Consider the following 20,125-nt stretch of genomic DNA (forward strand, 5'->3'; position numbering starts at 1 on the left):
TTTTGATTCTGTGATGTCATTGTGCTGTGTGACATCACACACTGGAGCCACATGATGATGTCACTGTTGTTAGGTTCTGTGTCATGAAGGAGGGAGGAGTGGCGGCTCTGTAGGGACACCTCTGTCTAAAGAGAGCTGATGAGATGCTCACCTGGAAGGCTGATTTCTCAGGTAGCTGCTCCTCCTCCTTCTTCTCCTCTTCCTCCTTCTTTTCCTCCTCCTCCTCCTCTTCACTATCCGTCTCAAACAGGTAGTAGTCGCCGCTCCTCACCACTGCGGACAGACACACAGTTACACACCGGCTCTGACAGGTGAGGGTGATGATGTCAGAGGTCATGTGACTCACTGGAGGCATGGTTTACCCAGGGTCTCCACCACTTCTTCTGCCGCTGCCCCTTCTTGTTTTCCTGACCTATGAACACAAACACACACACACGTTCTGGGATTGACAGCTACCGCACCTTTACCACAGCAACAGAGGTGTGTCTACAGACCATCAGTATGGAAGCTGTCCTGGGTCAAACTCAACATCTTCTCTTTTCCTCGCCGGAACTTCTGCTGTCTGGATTTAATTCGCTCCATCCTGAAGGAAACACACACACAGGAAGTGCTTCACAGGTCAGACCAGAGACAGGAAGTGCTTCACAGGTCAGACCAGTGTCTCAGGACAAACAGAGACAAGGGGTTCATCCCAATATCCGTCCACTATCCTCGATCACTTGACCAAGAAATTGATTGATTGATTGATTTGATTGACTCGCCATCTTGTAGGAAGTCCCATTTCTTTAAATGCACTCGGAGGAGTCGAGGAGAGAGGAGGCTTTCAGAGGAGAGGGAAGTCAATCAATCAATCAATCAATCAATCAATCAATCAATCAATCAATCAATCAATCAGTTTTATTAATAAAGCCCAATATCACAAATCACAATTTGCCTCACAGGGCTTTACAGCATACGACATCCCTCTGTCCTTATGACCCTCACAGCTGATCAGGAAAAACTCCCCAAAAAACCCTTTAACTGGGGAAAAAACGGTAGAAACCTCAGGAAGAGCGACTGAGGAGGGATCCCTCTTCCAGGACGGACAGACGTGCAATAGATGTCGTACAGAACAGATCAGCATGATAAATTAACAGTAATCCATATGACACAATGAGACAGAGAGAGAGAGAGAGAGAGAGAGAGAGAGAGAGATGCAGGTAATGACAGTAGCTTACAACAACATTATTGAAAGTAATAATATTATCGTTATAGTTCTGGCTACTGTAGTACAATATGTTGAAAGTATGTATTAATACCTGGCAGTATACATGTGTGACAATAGTCATATGTGTATAATAACAGTAGAAGTATGACTAATGACTAATGATGGCAGCAGTGAGTGATACACGAGTGCAGCCTTAGCGAAAGTCTTTTACCGACCGACGCACCCCCTGATTCGATATCAGTTATTGATTGGACAGCTGATCGGACTGATCTGATACATCAGTTTCACACAGAGTGAAGACAGAAAAGAGATTAAACTCAGTGTGTCACTGACAAGTTTGATATTTGATTTGTCCTCTGATTTATCGAGTTAAAAATCTGAACAAGAAAAGAAACAAACGACTTTCTTCATTTATTATACTGAACAAAAATATAAACGCAGCACTTTTGTTTTTGCTCCCATTTTTCATGAACTGAACTCAAAGATCTAAAACATTTTCTATACACACAAAAGACTTTCTCACAAATATTGTTCACAAATCTGTCTAAATCTGTGTTAGTGAGCACTTCTCCTTTGCCGAGATAATCCATCCCACCTCACAGGTGTGGCATATAAAGATGCTGATTAGACAGCATGAATATTGCACAGGTGTGCCTTAGGCTGGCTGGATATATATATATATATATATATATATATATATATATATATATATATACACATATGTGTATATATATATTATGTGATAACTAGATCATTATATATGTATATATAACAGTGTTTCCCATACATTCATTTATCTGTGCCACATATAGATTTTTCTGCTTTTGGCAATACCTCACTCATAAACACATTATAATGGGACTCAGTGTCTGTGAATGTAGCTTGTCGTTACAATTCCGGTGCAATAAGTGGCGGTATGCATCGTAAAGACACACTTAACGCACCTGGTCCACCAGAAGAAGAAGCAGCAGACGTAGTAGCAGAACGGATCCAAAGACCTCTCGGTACAAATATGTGGGCAAACAAGTCCAAAAGTGGTCCAAACAACTCTAACTCATCATGTTATATTAGCTGTTTTATTAGCCTGTGTCTGTATTAACATAGCTGGAAGCTCAACATGTGCAGAGACATTAACTCACGCTGTTAGTAGTGTTAACTGCAGCGCGAGTCCCGTAGCAGCTCGCCACCCTGTTAATCAATTACAGCAGCTCCACCGGCAACGGGAGCGGCGCAACAACCCCCGTCTGCCGCGCGACAACTCTTTATTTTACGCGGCTCTTCTATTTTTTTTTGCACTACGCTCCCCTACGCGACACTCCAGCAGATAAAAACTACATGAAATAGTGTGCTAAATGAGCACAATGTGTTTTTAAATGAATAAACCATTATCAGAGGTGATATGTGATGATTTTTTCCATGCATTTACCCATGTTTATCCGTGACATTGTGTAAATGTCCGTGGCGGACATTTGAAAGCGAGTAGATGACAAACAGTACAGTAAACTTGTAGATAACTCAAATATATGTAATAACTTAGGTGGATAATGCTTTAACATTTCATGCAGCCTACATGCAACCTCTCGGCTTGGCAAACAGTAAACAACCCCGCTGGCGTCTCTACATGTCGCTTCCGTACGCAGTCAGTGGAGCCCAAATGAATACGCCGCGACGCTACGCTGACGTGACGTAGGTTTGCAGCCGGTGGAGCCCGGCCGTGTGGTTCTGCTCGTTAGTAATTAACTCTGACGTTGGATGTTCACTTCTTCACACAGATGAGCATTGAAAAATATTTTTAATACCCCCCTCTCCCAGGACCACACCACCACAAATAGATTCCTGTCCTGTGGGAAACACTGTATAACATTATGTGGCGCAGGGTGGCGAACCCCGCGCAGAGCTAGTTTCGAGCAGCGCAACCCAAGGTGCGCTCAGTTTGGTAGTTTGGCAGACCGAGCTGTGCTGAGATGGGTGTGGCAGCGCAGCAGGGGGAGGTGTCGACAGATCCAGCTTGGCGCAGTGACAGTTTCGTGCCAAAAGGCTTCGCCGAAGGTGCGCTAAAAGCTCGCCAGGTCTACTGTCAGCACAGGGGGAGTGCAGCAGGTGTAAGCCGAAATTTGGCTGACCGGCGGACAGTGCGCACACGTCACCAAAACCTCACAGGCAGGTTTCCAGAATATCAGGCACATTAACGATGCAATAAATAGCCACAAAAACACTATTCAATGCAACTATCTGCAATCAGCACATACATGTATCTCTGTATCGACTGTCCCGTCACATCTGATGTCAGATCAAAGGGGTTTTGGCACCGTTTGGCACATTTGGCACGCATAATGGAAACCCAACCTGATTTGATTAACACAGCTGCAAACTAATGAGTTCACATCCCTCTCAGCCAACCACAAACAGCCACAGCATCAGATAGGGAGTATATATTCAGCATCTGTCATCTTAGAAAAGTCAAAAGAAAAGAAACAGAGTGAGACTGCAAGAGAGAAAGAGAGCGAGCACGCACGAGAGAAACGCAACATTGATTTACAATTGTGATGACCTCCTCCCAGGCTACCTTTGCATCATCAGCCTGTGGAGGTCTGCTCGCAGTTCCATATATTCGGACACTGCTAGCTTGGACCTCCCGGAACAAAACATAAGTTTCCTCCTGGGAGAAGTTTGGCCGTCTGACGCTGCTGCTCTCTTCTGCCATGGCAAATTGAGTAAACTCTCCTTACACCTTCGTGCGGCGCATTTAAGGGCGAGGAGAGGGGCTCATTTGATTGGTGTGATGTGTGTAAAACCCACTCCACGCCTTCTCTCCTCCCTCTTTCTGACTTGCACAGGTAGGAGGGACGGAGGTGGGACAGACAAGTAGCTACGCCAGGCGCACGGTGTGCCAAACTTGCAAAATAAGCCTGGCCACACCCAGTTGGCGTAGCACAGGTGCGCTGCGCCCCCGCCTCGCCCGGTCTGCGAAACTAGAGCCCTAAGTGATAACTATCATTATGTATATATAACATTATGTGATAACTGGATCATTATATATGTATATATAACATTATGTGATACGAAGCACCTGCGTACACACATTGATAACTACAACACCTACTGTCTCTTCAGCAGGTCCATGGACGTCTTCTCCACCTCCAGCCTCGCTCTGACAGCTTTCACTGTGGACGCCTCGAAGAGCTCCGCCCCCCTGCAACACACACATTAACATCATGTGACTCTGTGTGTGTGTGTGTGTGTGTGTGTGTGTGTGTGTGTGTGAGTGTGCACCTGGAGGCCAGCAGTTGTGTATTTTGCAGGTCCAGGACCACATACAGGAAGTAGTGACTCCTGAAGACCCTCCTCTGCAGCAACAGGAAACAGAAACAGACCCCATCCCAGATGATGCCCGCCTCGTCGCTCGGCAGCTCGCACTGTTTACTGCTCTGTTGCTCCGCTGCAGGAAGTGATACATACATAAACAACAGACACACAGGTAGAGACGCAGGTAGACAGGTACAGAGTTTGTACCATGCTGCATTGTCTGACTCATCTAATCTCTGTGTGTTCAGAGAATAAGAAATATAACTATGACTTTAGTATCACCAGTCAGTGGTCAATAGACAGATGGACAGACAAAGAGACAGACAAACAGATGGGGAGATGGAGAGACGGGAGGACAGATGGACAGACGGACGGTGGACTCACGTTTGGTGTATCCTTTGATGGTGCATGCCAGACTGAAGAGCTGAATCAGCCAGCAGTGATTCAACACCAATGACTTAATGAAACCACAGGCCAGGATCTGAATTCAGACAGACAGACAGACAGAGACGAACCGAAAGACAGACAAACAGACAGACAGACAGACGAACAGACGAACAGAAGGACAGACAGACAGACGAACAGACGAACAGAAGGACAGACAGACAGACAGACAGACAGACAGACAGACGAACAGACAGACAGACGAACAGAAAGGTGAGACAGTTCAAACTGATTGGCCATATGACTCTTTGAACTTCAGTAAATATCAGCATGATGATGATTCATCTTACCGACAGAATGTTCTTCATGGTGATGACAAACACGTTATAGCCAATCAAACAGTCCCAGTACACCAGGATGGATTTGACTGGTTTCAGCAGCAAGTCTCCGCCCACCAACAGGAAGTAGAAACATGCCACGAGGTAACCCATACAGAAGATACTGATCCTGAAACAGCAGGTACAAACACGTCACCTGGTAACCTGTAAGGACGATACCCATCCTGGAACAGGGAGTAGTGACTTGACATCAGGAAACACATGTGGAAGATACAGATGTTGGAACAGGAAGTAGAAACACAACATCAGGAAACACATGGAAGATACAGATGTTGGAACAGGAAGTAGAAACACAACATCAGGAAACACATGGAAGATACAGATGTTGGAACAGGAAGTAGAAACACAACATCAGGAAACACATGGAAGATACAGATCCTGGAACAGGAAGTAGAAACATGAAATCAGGAAACGTGCAAGATACAGATCCTGAAATAGGAAGTAGAAACACAACATCAGGAAACATGTGCAAGATACAGATCCTGAAATAGGAAGTAGAAACACAACATCAGGAAACATGTGCAAGATACAGATGTTGGAACAGGAAGACAAAACAAAATAATTTCATCATCTGGTTGGATAAATCTTCAGATTAAATCTCCAGGTTTCAGGTTTTCATCATATTTCAGATGTAGTCTGGTGTTTTGTGGCGGCTGTGGCTCAGCGGTAGAGTGGGTCGTCCACTAATCAAAGATCAGCAATGTGTGTGTGTGTGTGAATGGTAACTGAGCAGCAGGTGGCTCCTTGTATGGCAGCCTCGGCCACCAGTGTGTGAATGTGTGAATTTAACAGTATAAAAGTGCTGTGAGTGGTCAGATGAGAAAAGAGCTGTACATGTACAGTCCATCTACCATCTTACAAACGTTATGTTTTTTTTTTCTTGATCATTTTGGGTTCTTCAAAAATTTCAGTTTTTATGCGTTGATTGGAATTTTGGGATGAATTCAATTTTCTTTTTTTTTTTATTTCTGGAGTTTTAGAGTTTTAATCTTGAATTTCCATTTTTACAAAGATCGCAGGGTCTAATCTCGCCCACTCACCTGGTTGTCCCGGTTATGAAGATGATGGTGAGGACGAACCAGAACATGTAGCTGAAGATGATGATCTTCATCATGTCCAGGTAAGACCTGCACACATGGATGACAGAGGTCAGACAGCTAAAAAGACAGACGGACGGGTGGACAGTGGACAGTGTTTACCTGCACAACATGAAGTCAGGGCCTGTGTTGAGACGAAGCTGTCTGATTGGATCAGCGACTTGTCCTTCATCCTCGTCCAGCTCACAGTTGTCTCCTGCGAGGATCTGTACCGACGAATGAAGCTCCTCCTCAAACACCTGCAGCTGCAGAGACGCCCCAAGGAGGAGCATGAAGTCATCTGAAAGATCAGGAGACACAATATAAAGATGATGATAGGAGATCATGGGATGGACGTGTCTTCCTGTATATTAAAAACATCCTCATCCATGACAGCCAGAAAAGATACGATCATCAAGAGCAATTCTTTCACCATGACCATGATGTCAACAAACACATGGGCCGAACCTCCGATTACAAGTTGGCAGTTCTACCCCAGAAAGGGGAAGCTGTGTCATGGCAGTGTACACGTTTAAGATAAGATAAGATACATCTTTATTGATCCCATAATTGAGAAATTCCAGTGTTACAGCAGTCAAGGGGAAAGAGTCAGATTAAAGATTTCAAAATTTAAACTTAAAAACTTAAAACTTAAAAAACTAGGTATGCAAAATAAGTACAAAAATACAAGAAACTGTGATAAATAACAATAATAATAATAAAATAATAATAATAATAATAATAATAATAATGAGTCTGTAGACAGGCAGAAGATGAACCAGGTTGTGATAAGCTCTTCCCGGGGGGGCAGGGGGGATGAGTGGTATGCCTCCTTGGTGTTCGCATAAAATAAATCCAGTGTTTTATTGTCTCTGGTGTGGCAGGAAACATACTGGGTGAAGGTGGGCAGGGTGGTGGATGGACAGGCGTGGTTGAAGTCCCCAGAGATCAGAAGGAGGGCCTGAGGGTGCTGTGTCTGCAGCCTACTTGTAACAGAGTGGAGAACGTCACAAGCAGACTCAGCCTTTGCAGACAAGGGGACATACACTGCTACCATAATGACATGAGAAAACTCCCTGGGTAGATAATATGGTCTCATGCCAACAGCCAGCAGCTCAATGTCCCTGCAGCAATGCTGTTCCTTGATAGTGATGCGCCCAGAGTTACACCATCTGTCATTCACAAACACAGCCAGCCCTCCTCCTTTCCTCTTACCGCCGTCCGCTGTCCTGTCATGTCTGATGAGCTGGAATCCGTCCAGCTAGCTAACTGAAAAAAAAAAACTCCAAATAAGAAAGTTAAATGAAAAAGAAATTGAAAGAAGCTCAGCGGTGAGTAGGAGCTGCTGTAACAGGTGTCCGCACTGGGGGTGCCATCTTGCAAAACGTTCCTGTTTCTGGATCCTTGAAAGCAGTGACAGTCTCAAGGCTGACGGTTGCTGCTGCTGTCCTCTTTGAAAAGACAGCTTGAGCTTATCATCACAGACTCTGTCTTCTGAGTGGACAGCACCTCTGTCTCCAAATACATCCCGGATGACACTTGAGGAGTTTCTGTATTCGACAAAAAACAATCATGTCACATAAAAAACTGCGCTCAACCCTGCAGATGCTGCATTGGGAGGTATGAGACCTGAGACTCTCCTTGGGGAAGGATGTTGACTGACAGACCCAGACTTCCTGATGCAGCCTGATACGGACTGGGCGATGCTTCAACAGTGACAGCAGCAGTAGGATCTACAAACTGGACCCTGTCCTCCAGACTGAATCCTGAGAGTTGGAAGCTGACTGGCCGAACATCAGGTCATTCTGATCAGTGACAACTACGTCTCCACACCACACCTGAACCACATTCACACCTTAGAAGAAGAAACCAGATGTTGTCCAAACTCAGAGAGAAATACAGAATCATCATCATCGTGTACTCTGCGGTGTTGGCATGGTGCTGCAGTCAACCCTCTAATCGACATCACACCTGATTTGGAACCCTTTAACCAGGTCAATTTAAACTACCTTGGTCTCGTCAAAGTCAAGAGTAACGGAAGCAAAGTGACGAGGCATGAAGCCTTACTGACGTGCTTTGAGATCTGGAGATGGCCTTGTCCCTGGATACAGACATCTCTGTTCCTGCACTCTGAAGGATCATCTGTAGATGACGTCGAGTGAAGGAGAACAAGTTTCACTGGTACAGAACTTGATCTACAAGAAGCACACACTCCCCCTGACCCAAATCAAATCACACATTCAGTTCACGCTGAAGGCATTCAGCGCACATTCAGTCCTTACAGTTCTTATCACAGAGGTGGGTCAGAAACAGGTCCAGTACTTCTCAGATCTGTTCTGGAAATATGTTGAAGATTCTCAATCATCCAGAGAACTGAATAAGCCTCTCCATGAGAGGCGAAATGTCTTCTAGAAACTCAAACAAGTCCAGCTGCCTATGATACAGTACTGAGACTTCTTTTGGAGACGTTGCTCCACTGTCTCTCAGGTTAACTCATATCACAGCGGTGCCTGGACAGCGTGACGTGTGTGGTTGTGCTGCTGCCGTGGTCCTGCCAGATGCCTCCTGCTGCTGCTGCCATCATTAGTCATTAGTCATACTTCTACTGTTATTATACACATATGACTATTGTCACACATGTATACTGCCAGATATTAATATATACTTTCAACATATTGTACCACAGTAGCCAGAACTATAACTATAATATTATTACTTTCAATAATGTTGTTGTAAGCTACTGTCATTACCTGCATCTCTCTCTCTCTCTCTCTCTCTCTCTCTCTCTCTCTCTCTCTCTCTCTGTCTCATTGTGTCATGTGGATTACTGTTAATTTATCATGTTGATCTGTTCTGTATGACATCTATTGCACGTCTGTCCGTCCTGGAAGAGGGATCCCTCCTCAGTTGCTCTCCCTGAGGTTTCTACCGTTTTTTTCCCCAGTTAAAGGGTTTTTTGGGGAGTTTTTCCTGAACGCTGGTCCTTCAGCTCCGAAACAGCAACAACTGGCTTTTGGTTCTAATAACGGAGATAACGTTAAACCTATCAGTCCGAAAAAAGTCATGTGGCTCGCTACGTGGTAGAAGAAATGCTGCCGTTGTCTACCGTTGAGTCTAAAAAAAGGTGGAGGACTCGCTGACAGACAGCTCAGACTCAGGAGGACTTGCATTATGCCTGGTTCACACTACACAACTTTTCTGCCCGTTCTGAAATTCACTATGTCACATTACAGGAGGAGTCATAAACTCGTGCCGTGACTTGGCCGATAGACATGACACACTACAAGATGGTACTCACCAATTATCCCCGGTCGTCTTTCATGGCGTGCGTGATGTCATCGGGTTATTCTTGTCCTATTTTTATTACTTTCACTATTATTTGAGTCACTGTGTGTTCATGTGCCAGCCGACATGTTGTTGGAGTCACCTAAAAGCGTCAGCAGATGGCAGGAGCTACATTTGAAGTACTGTACGCAAACATTCAAGCTACAATTTCCTCCACAACAAGTTCCTACAAATGTTTCACAGTGAAAGCCTATTTAGAAAATGGAGGGATTCTCTCAGCCGAGGTTATAAGGGGCTTTTAATTTGAAGGAAAATCAGGAAATGTTGAGTTTGAAATGACAATGCAATGTGTTAACTTTATGAAGACAACAGGAGTGGATAAAAAGGTGAGTGATGGGAGAACTGGATCTCAGTGAAGGGCAAGTGGTCCATAACTTTAATTTTGGAGACAAAAAAAAGTAGGCTTAGCTCCCTGTGGTCCATTGCCCAATGGGAAATGTAGAATACTCAAAAGTACTTTGTGAGGGAAGTGCTAGAGTTACTTTTCTCAGGGAGTAACGGTGGAAGTATTTTAAAAGTACTTGAGGTACTTTACTCAGGGAGTAATGCAGTAAAGTAACTGGTTACTTCTTTAGTGTGAAAAAATTGAATTTCCCCTCAGTGGGATTAATAAAGTATAAAGTATATAAATTTAAAAAGTAACGCAGTAAAGTACTTTGATTACTTTTAAAGTAACCCTTATGTCAAACAACGAGGAGGAAGAGGAGGAGGGGGAGGAGGAGGAGGAGGAGAAAAAGGAGGAAGAGGAGGGTCTTACAGAGGAGGAAGAGTGGGTTTGGTGGTGTCAGGTGATCAGGGAGGAAGAGCCACTTCACCACGTTGGAGTCCACGTTAGAGGACGGAGGTCTCCAGGGATAATCTGAAACACCACAGGTATTTATTGAAAGTCGTTTACGTCCTGTCGACACGATTTTTTCTGCCCACAAAAACATTTTACTAAAAATCTGCGTCCACACTAAAACAAACACATGTTCACGATGACATCATCGTTTTCCAGAGACTTTAGTTCACATGTCCTCACACATTTTAAAAAAAATCTCCATTTTACTCACGTAAAACTGTTTGTGTGGACAAAAGACAGAAAATACGTGTCTACGTTCTGACGGGGCGGAGCTTATATCTGAGGTTTAATGACCTCGTTAAGGTCGTACCTGTGCAGGTAGCAGGAGGGAGTCCGATACAGAGCAGGTACTGGAAACACATCAGCCCCGACAGGAAGTAGCAATACTTGGGCCACACTGAGGCGATGTGCCTCCTGCTGCGACGTGAAAGGACGCTGATGAGGCCAAAGGCGTGGCCTACAGCAAACAGATCCATCCGCTGACCAATCACGTTCACGGCCAACAGAAAACACGTCTGAGGAGGAGGAGCGTGAAAATGATTGTAAACAGGAAAAGGTTAAGTTGTTGCTATGCTAATGACTGTGCATCTCACCTCCAGTCCGAACTTGTAGAAGAAGTAGTTGAGGAAGTACTTAATGCAGCTGAGCACGCTGTCGTCAAGGTGACGCCTGGTGATGTCATGAAACAGTGTTCTTGTGGGGGGCGGGACTTCGTTGCGACGGAGACGGTAGAGTTCCTGGTGTCTGTACACTGTCACCTCGAAGGCTAGCAGTGCTAACATCATCAGGTTATACTGTAGAAACAGGTTAGCGTTATGCAAAGTGATCAGAGCTAACATCATCAGGTTATACTGTAGAAACACGTTAGCATGATGCTAAGTGATCATAGCTAACATCATCAGGTTATACTGTAGAAACAGGTTAGCATGATGCTAAGTGATCATAGCTAACACAATCAGGTTATACTGAAGAAACAGGTTAGCATGATGCTAAGTGATCAGAGCTAACATCATCAGGTTATACTGTAGAAACAGGTTAGCATGATGCTAATTGATAAGAGCTAACACAATCAGGTTATACTGAAGAAACAGGTTAGCATGATGCTAATTGATAAGAGCTAACATCATCAGGTTATACTGCAGAAACACATTAGCATGATGCTAAGTGATCAGAGCTAACATCATCAGGTTATACTGTAGAAACAGGTTAGCGTTATGCTAAGTGATCATAGCTAACACAATCAGGTTATACTGCAGAAACACATTAGCATGATGCTAAGTGATCAGAGCTAACATCATCAGGTTATACTGTAGAAACAGGTTAGCGTTATGCTAAGTGATCATAGCTAACACAATCAGGTTATACTGAAGAAACAGGTTAGCATGATGCTAATTGACAAGAGCTAACATCATCAGGTTATACTTTAGAAACAGGTTAGCATTATGCTAAGTGATCAGAGCTAACACAATCAGGTTATACTGTAGAAACACGTTAGCGTTATGCTAAGTGATCAGAGCTAACATCATCAGGTTATACTGTGGAAACAGGTTAGCATGATGCTAAGTGGTCGGAGCTGTGATGTCAGGACTCACCCGCAGGTAGTCGAGCAGTTTTCCTTCTGTCTTTCGAAGCCCCACCCACTGGGCAGGGTCAACTGGACCAGAGTACAGAACAGAGCGAGACAAGTCGATACTGGAGTTACCTGGCTACAGACAGACAGGCAGACAGGTGTGACAAGGTTATGAGGTTGTGTGGACCGTTTGGACACAGAGACATGAGGTATGATGTTGTTGCCATGGTTACCGTGGTACAGTTGGACGAGTATCTCATTGGCTGGACGACGTTGAGTTGGTACAACATTTTACAGACGGTCACCACACAGGTCCAAACTGTACAGACTCCTGACAGCAGGGGGCGCCACGCCCTGCAGGGCAGAGCCACGGCCACACACAGCACGAACAGCAGGTTAAAGACACACACCTGCACAGAGACAGACAGGTCAGAGACAGGTGAGACAGAGGGACAGGTCAGGGACAGGTGAGACACTGTTAGGAGCAGGTGAGACAGAGGGACAGGTCACAGAGAGGTGAGACAGGGAACACGTCAGAGACAGGTGAGACAGAAAGACAGACAGGTTAAAGACAGACACCTGCACAGACACAGACAGGTCAGAGACAGGTGAGACAGAGGGACAGGTCACAGACAGGTGAGACAGAGGGACAGCTCAGTGACAGGTGAGACACAGGGACAGGTCAGGGGCATTTGAGACAGAGGGACGGACAGTCTGACCTCCTTCACCGAGACCCAGATGATGTAGGAGGACACGATCTTGATGATGTGCAGTTCCAAGAGCCACCAGAGGAGGTGCTGCAGGCGCTGCACATTGAGGAGGAGACGCAGGAACAGGACAGAGAGACGATCCACCACCAGTCTCCAGGAGACGAGGACTGAGGACATGAGAAACAAGGAGTCTGCTGTCTGCATCACACTCATGATGATGATGGTGATGTAGGGTGTTTACCTTTCAGGTGGTCAGACAGGGTTTCCCTCTCAAACATACAGGGGTACTCTTCCTCCTCGTCCTCCTCCTCCTCCTCCTTTTTCATCCACCTCTCCTCTGTGTCCTCCTCTCTGTCCCTCTGTCCTCCTCTCTTTTCCGCCTCCAGGAGGAGCTGAGGAGCTCCGCCCAACGACAGGTCAAACAGGCTGCCGTCAGAGTGGACCAGCCTGAAGAGACAGAGACAGGGACAGAGACAGGGACAGACAGAGACAGGGACAGAGAAAGACATAGAGAGAGAGAGACAGACAGACAGACAGAGACAGAGAGACAGAGACAGAGACAGAGAGAGAGAGACAGAGACAGAGACAGAGACAGAGAGAGAGAGAGAGAGACAGAGAGAGAGACAGAGAGAGAGACAGAGACAGAGAGACAGAGACAGAGACAGAGAGAGAGAGAGACAGACAGACAGAGACAGAGACAGAGAGAGAGAGAGAGAGAGAGAGAGACAGAGACAGAGACAGAGACAGAGAGAGACAGGAACAGAGACAGGTCAGCACAGGTGAGGAAGCCTCCTTCAGGTTTGGGTGTTTGATCTGTCCAGTTGTCTGAGAGCAACAAATGGACGGACAGATTTGTGGACACTGATTGGAAGGAGGAAGACCAGGTGTGTGGAGGAGGTTCTCCCAGCGGACTGGCATACGTGTGTGCGTGTGTGTGTGTGTGTGTGTGTGTGTGTGTGTGTGTGTGTGTGTGTGTGTGTGTGTTACCTGGTGATGGTGCTGTTGTGTGTGTCCACCACTGTCTTCAGGTCGGTCAGCTGCAGGAAGGGCTGGTGGAAGTAGTGCAGGTGTACAATACACACCTGCAGGACCACGTCAGGACACAACGATCAGAAGGACAGGAGGACAGGAGGACAGGAGGACAGAAGCTAGAGCTTAGATCGGGCCCGTGCACGTTATGTGCGGGACCGGCCTGGCCCGTCCAATTAACTGTAATTATGGGCCCGAGCCCGATTTAAACCCGACATTTTTCAATAAGTTGGCTGTTATAATCATAATTATTATTATTATTAGTATTAAACCACAAGTTTTGTTATTTGAATGACAGAAACATAGGATCTTAATGAATGGCGCAACACGGAAGCATGATTATGTAATAAAACAGGTGTTTATTTTAGGATCCAGGTGGTGAAGGGCTGTGCGCAATGCACAGTGTTGCAACATTGTAACTGAGGGCCGAATTCACAAAAGGATTGCGTGGCTTTTGCGGCCGCTAAACCGGTAAAAATAAAGTAAACAGATACCATCTAATTCGCAAAGCACGTGCAGAGGGTGAAATGCTCCACTAACTGCGCTGCCAAACAGATTGCGTCTCGGTGCTCCGGTGTTATTTGCACGTATTTAAATGAGGTAATATGCATATATTTGGCGCAAAAATATAATATATATTTATGCAAATGAGCCTCATTGATAAACAATGTCTTATTCACTAACACCAGCGCTAACAGCCACACGCAGTTTGAGTGAAGTAAATAACGTCTTTAGAAAGCTGGTGCAAACTGGGCGCTCCTCTGTGGAAGCCTCTCGCCCAGACCTTCCAGTGATGGTGGCAGCAGTGATCGTCTGTTAAATCAGTCTGTAAATAATATTTTGACATTATTATTATAATCTTTATTACTTTAATGGCATCCGAAGATATTGATGCGTTGAACAGGTGACAGTCTGCGGTCGCTCTCAAAACGCACTTCTGTCACGCGCTTCAAAAGCAACTTTCAATAATTTATTTCTGAAGCGGAAACAAACGTGAACAAAAACGGTTCCATAATTCATATTAAATTCAAAAGATAACGAAAAAACAGCTCCAAGTGAGAGGGAATAGTGATAAAGTGGTCAGACTTGGTCAAATCCACAGCCTCCACCCATCCGACACTGTTAGACTGACTCACCAGCAGACATCACTACATGAGGGTATACAGTATTCAGTACTTTGCCAAACAAAGTCTGCCATTGTTCTGCCACGGTGTTCTTGGTGCAAAGCCAGCATTTATACTTTGCCATGTGTGGCTAATTGCAATCAGGGGCAAATCAGGGGCAAACTGCACTCAGCTGCCAAACTTTGTGGGCGTGTTTGCGCTGGTATATCATTAGCGCAATATTGTGAATTTGTGAATAGGACGTTAAGACGGAGCAAACTGCGGGTGCAAGTGAAGTGCAATTCAAGGTGCTATTAGCGGCCGCAGTTCATTCTTTGTGAATTCGGCCCTAAGTTTGTTGTAACTTTATGTGTCATACAAAGTGTGGTTTAATTTTATTTTGTATAATACTGTAGCGTCCGCCAGGACGTGTGGAAAGGATGACGGCAATTAAACCACAGTTTATTACTGAACAGTACAGGTTACTGTTGGCCGTAACCACGTCAAAACAACCAACAAACAACAGCTTAGCTGTAACTCCATCTGTGCACTCCCGCTCTCTCCTCCAGCTCGCTCATACACACACCAGCAGTCGCACTCACACAGCCCTCCTCATCCCCGTCACACTCGCACCTCATTCAATCCCAAACATGCCATTAACTCACAGAACATTATAACAGAACATCTACTGCAGGGTCGCTACAATACATATCATAGCACATGACATTATCAAATCATAGCTTTAAAAAAAAACAAAAAAAAAAACGTCATATCTGACCAGGCCCGTCAGAGGGAGGGGGGCTCCCTGTGACGGGCCTGGTCAGAGAATCTAAACTCTAACAGAAGGACAGGAGGACAGGAGGACAGGAGGACAGAAGGACAGGAGGACAGAAGCACAGAAGGACAGGAGGACATGAGGACAGGAGGAGACAAGCACAGAAGGACAGGAGGACAGAAGCACAGAAGGACAAGAGGACAGAAGGACAGGAGGAAAGAAGCACAGGAGAACAGAAGCACAGAAGGACAGGAGGACAGAAGGACAGGAGGACAGAAGCACAGAAGCACAGGAGGACATGAGGACAGGAGGACAGAAGCACAGAAGGACAAGAGGACAGAAGCACAGAAGGACAGGAGGACATGAGGACAGGAGGAGACAAGCACAGAAGGACAGGAGGACAGAAGCACAGAAGGACAAGAGGACAGAAGGACAGGAGGAAAGAAGCACAGGAGAACAGAAGCACAGAAGGACAGGAGGACAGGAGGACAGGAGGAGACAAGCACAGAAGGACAGGAGGACAGAAGGACAGGAGGACATGAGGACAGGAGGAGACAAGCACAGAAGGACAGGAGGACAGAAGCACAGAAGGACAAGAGGACAGAAGGACAGGAGGAAAGAAGCACAGGAGAACAGAAGCACAGAAGGACAGGAGGACAGAAGCACAGAAGGACAGGAGGACAGGAGGAGAGAAGCACAGAAGGACAGGAGGACAGAAGCACAGAAGGACAGAAGGACAGGAGGACAGAAGCACAGGAGAACAGAAGCACAGAAGGACAGGAGGACAGAAGCACAGAAGGACAGGAGAACAGAAGGACAGAAGCACAGAAGTACAGAAGAATAGGGGGACAGAAGGACAGGAGGACAGAAGGAGAGGAGGACAGGAGGACAGAAGCAGGACAAGAGGACAGAATGACAAGAGGACAGGAGGACAGAAGCACAGGAGAACAGAAGCACAGAAGGACAAGAGGACAGGAGGACAGAAGCACAGAAGGATGGGAGGACAGGAGGACAGAAGGATGGGAGGACAGGAGGACGGGAAGAAAGAAGGATGGGAGGACAGGAGGATAGACACACAGAAGAAAAGGAGGACGGGGGAAGCAAGGACAGGAAGACAGAACATGGTCACATTCAACAGCTGGGTTCTACAGAACGTCTGACACGTACCAGGAGGAACGCAGCAGGGATGAAGATCCTGGTGAAGAGGACGGGAACTGAGAACTTCTCCAAACCAACATCCTCCAATCTGGAGACACAAGGACACCGGAGAGACATTAGAGACAGCAGAGACATTAGAGACAGAAGAGACAGTAGCGACATTAGCAACTGCAGAGACATTAGAAACAGCAGAGACAGCAAAGACAGTAGAGACATTCGAGACCAAAGAAACAATAAAACCAGCAGAGATATTAGAGACAGCAGAGGCATTGGAGACAGCAGAGACAGTGGAGACAGCAAAGACATCAGAGACATTAGAAACAGAAGAGACAATAGAACCATCAGAGACATTAGAGACAGCAGAGAAGTAGAGACATTAAAGACAGAAGAAACAACAGAGACACAAGAGACATTAGAGACAACAGAACCAGCAGAGACATTAGAGACAGCAGAGACAGCAGAGACATCAGAGACAGCAGACAATAGAGACAACAGAGACATTAGAACCAGCAGGGACATTAGAGACAGACGGACAGCAGAGGCAACAGACACAACAGAGACAGCACAGAAATTAGAACCAGCAGAGACAATAGAGACAGCAGAGACAATAGAACCACCAGAGACAGCAGAGACAGATAGACAGCAGAGGCAACAGACACAACAGAGACAGCACAGAAATTAGAACCAGCAGAGACAATAGAGACAGCAGAGACAATAGAACCACCAGAGACAGCAGAGACATTCGAGACAGATAGACAGCAGAGGCAACAGACACAACAGAGACAGCACAGAAATTAGAACCAGCAGAGACTACAGAACCAGCAGAGACAATAGAACCACCAGAGACATTTGAGACAGCAGAGACATTCGAGACAGATAGACAGCAGAGGCAACAGACACAACAGAGACAGCACAGAAATTAGAACCAGCAGAGACAATAGAGACAGCAGAAACAAAAGAAGCTGCAGAGACAATTGAGACAGTAGAGACATTAGAAACAACAGAGACAATAGGACCAGCAGAGACATTAGAGACAGCAAAGACAATAGAATCAGCAGAGACATTAGAGACAGCAGAGACAGAAGAGTCAGATAGACAGCAGAGGCAACAGACACAACAAAGACAGCACAGACATTAGAACCAGCAGAGACAATAGAGACAGCAGAGACAATAGAACCACCAGAGACATCCAAGACAGAGGAGACAGACAGCAGAGGCAACAGACATAACAGAGACAGCTCAGAAATTACAAGCAGAGACAATAGAGACAGCAGAGACATTAGAGACAACAAAGGCAATAGAACCAGCAGAGGCATTAGAGGCAACAGAGACATTAGAGACAACAGAGACAGCAGACTTATTAGAGACAGCAGAGACATAAGAGACAGAGGAGACAGATAGACAGCAGAGGCAACAGACACAACACAGACAGTACAGCAATTAGAACCAGCAGAGACAGCAGAGACTGCAGAAACATTAAAGACAACAGAGACAATAGAGCCAGCAGAGACATTAGAGACTGCAGAAACATTAGTGAAAGCAGATATACTAGAGACAGCAGAGACAAAAGAACTAGCAGAGACAACAAAGACATTACAGACAACAGAGATACTAGAGACAGAAGAAACAAAAGAACTAGCAGAGACATTAGAGACAACAGAGATATTAGAGAACACAGAGAGATTAGAGAGAGCAGAGACAGAAAAACAGCAGAGGCAACACACAAAACAGAGGCAGCAGAGACAATAGAGACAGCAGAGGCAGACATGTCAGTACAAGTGCGTACCTGTGTGTACCTGTGAGTACCTCTGTGTACTTGTGAGTACCTGTGAGCACCTGTGTGTACCTGTGAGTACCTGTGGGTACCTGTGAGTACCTGTGTGTATCTGTGAAAACGTGAGTACCTGTGTGTACCTGTGAGTACCTGTGTGTACCTGTGGGTACCTGTGAGTACCTGTGAGTACCTGTGAAAACGTGTGAGTACCTGTGTGTACCTGTGAGTACCTGTGGGTACCTGTGAGTACCTGTGTGTATCTGTGAAAACGTGAGTACCTGTGTGTACCTGTGAGTACCTGTGTGTACCTGTGGGTACCTGTGAGTACCTGTGTGTATCTGTGAAAACATGTGAGTACCTGTGTGTACCTGTGAGTACCTAAAAGTACCTGTGTGTACCTGTGAGTACCTGTGGGTACCTGTGAGTACCTGTGAGTACCTGTGAAAACGTGTGAGTACCTGTGAGCACCTGTGTGTACCTGTGTGTACCTGTGAGTACCTGTGGGTACCTGTGAGTACCTGTGTGTATCTGTGAAAACGTGAGTACCTGTGTGTACCTGTGAGTACCTGTGTGTACCTGTGGGTACCTGTGAGTACCTGTGAGTACCTGTGAAAACGTGTGAGTACCTGTGTGTATCTGTGAGTACCTGTGGGTACCTGTGAGTACCTGTGTGTATCTGTGAAAACGTGAGTACCTGTGTGTACCTGTGAGTACCTGTGTGTACCTGTGGGTACCTGTGAGTACCTGTGTGTATCTGTGAAAACATGTGAGTACCTGTGTGTACCTGTGAGTACCTAAGAGTACCTGTGTGTACCTGTGAGTACCTGTGGGTACCTGTGAGTACCTGTGAGTACCTGTGAAAACGTGTGAGTACCTGTGTGTACCTGTGAGTACCTGTGTGTATCTGTGAAAACATGTGAGTACCTGTGTGTACCTGTGAGTACCTGTGAGTACCTGTGGGTACCTGTGAGTACCTGTATGTATCTGTGAAAACGTGTGAGTACCTGTGTGTACCTGTGAGTACCTGTGTGTACCTGTGTGTACCTGTGGGTACCTGTGAGTACCTGTGTGTATCTGTGAAAACATGTGAGTACCTGTGTGTACCTGTGAGTACCTAAGAGTACCTGTGTGTATCTGTGGGTACCTGTGAGTACCTGTGTGTACCTGTGAGTACCTGTGTGTACCTGTGGGTACCTGTGAGTACCTGTGTGTATCTGTGAAAACATGTGAGTACCTGTGTGTACCTGTGAGTACCTAAGAGTACCTGTGTGTATCTGTGGGTACCTGTGAGTACCTGTGAGTACCTGTGAAAACGTGTGAGTACCTGTGTGTACCTGTGAGTACCTGTGAGTACCTGTGGGTACCTGTGAGTACCTGGGTGTACCTGGGTGTACCTGTGAGTACCTGTGACTATCATTGTGTACCTGTGCGTACCTGTGAAAACGTGTG

The 20,125-nt window shown here is 45.9% G+C and overlaps 1 protein-coding gene across 1 annotated transcript in view; it reads right to left on the minus strand.

The window, feature by feature from the left end:
- LOC125882024 (piezo-type mechanosensitive ion channel component 2-like) overlaps window positions 1-20,125 on the minus strand; it is an 87,431-nt gene that overhangs the window by 34,493 nt on the left and 32,813 nt on the right. Inside the window, 18 exon segments of the mRNA XM_049565647.1 lie at window positions 152-273; window positions 347-412; window positions 495-583; window positions 4,311-4,400; window positions 4,481-4,646; window positions 4,898-4,994; window positions 5,248-5,404; window positions 6,336-6,422; window positions 6,495-6,672; window positions 10,474-10,575; window positions 10,868-11,072; window positions 11,151-11,351; window positions 12,150-12,263; window positions 12,361-12,537; window positions 12,847-13,004; window positions 13,079-13,284; window positions 13,825-13,919; window positions 16,912-16,990. Coding sequence (XP_049421604.1) covers window positions 152-273; window positions 347-412; window positions 495-583; window positions 4,311-4,400; window positions 4,481-4,646; window positions 4,898-4,994; window positions 5,248-5,404; window positions 6,336-6,422; window positions 6,495-6,672; window positions 10,474-10,575; window positions 10,868-11,072; window positions 11,151-11,351; window positions 12,150-12,263; window positions 12,361-12,537; window positions 12,847-13,004; window positions 13,079-13,284; window positions 13,825-13,919; window positions 16,912-16,990 — 2,389 coding nt within the window.

The sequence above is a fragment of the Epinephelus fuscoguttatus genome, linkage group LG21 (assembly GCF_011397635.1).
Source record: "Epinephelus fuscoguttatus linkage group LG21, E.fuscoguttatus.final_Chr_v1".
NCBI lineage: Eukaryota > Metazoa > Chordata > Actinopteri > Perciformes > Serranidae > Epinephelus > Epinephelus fuscoguttatus.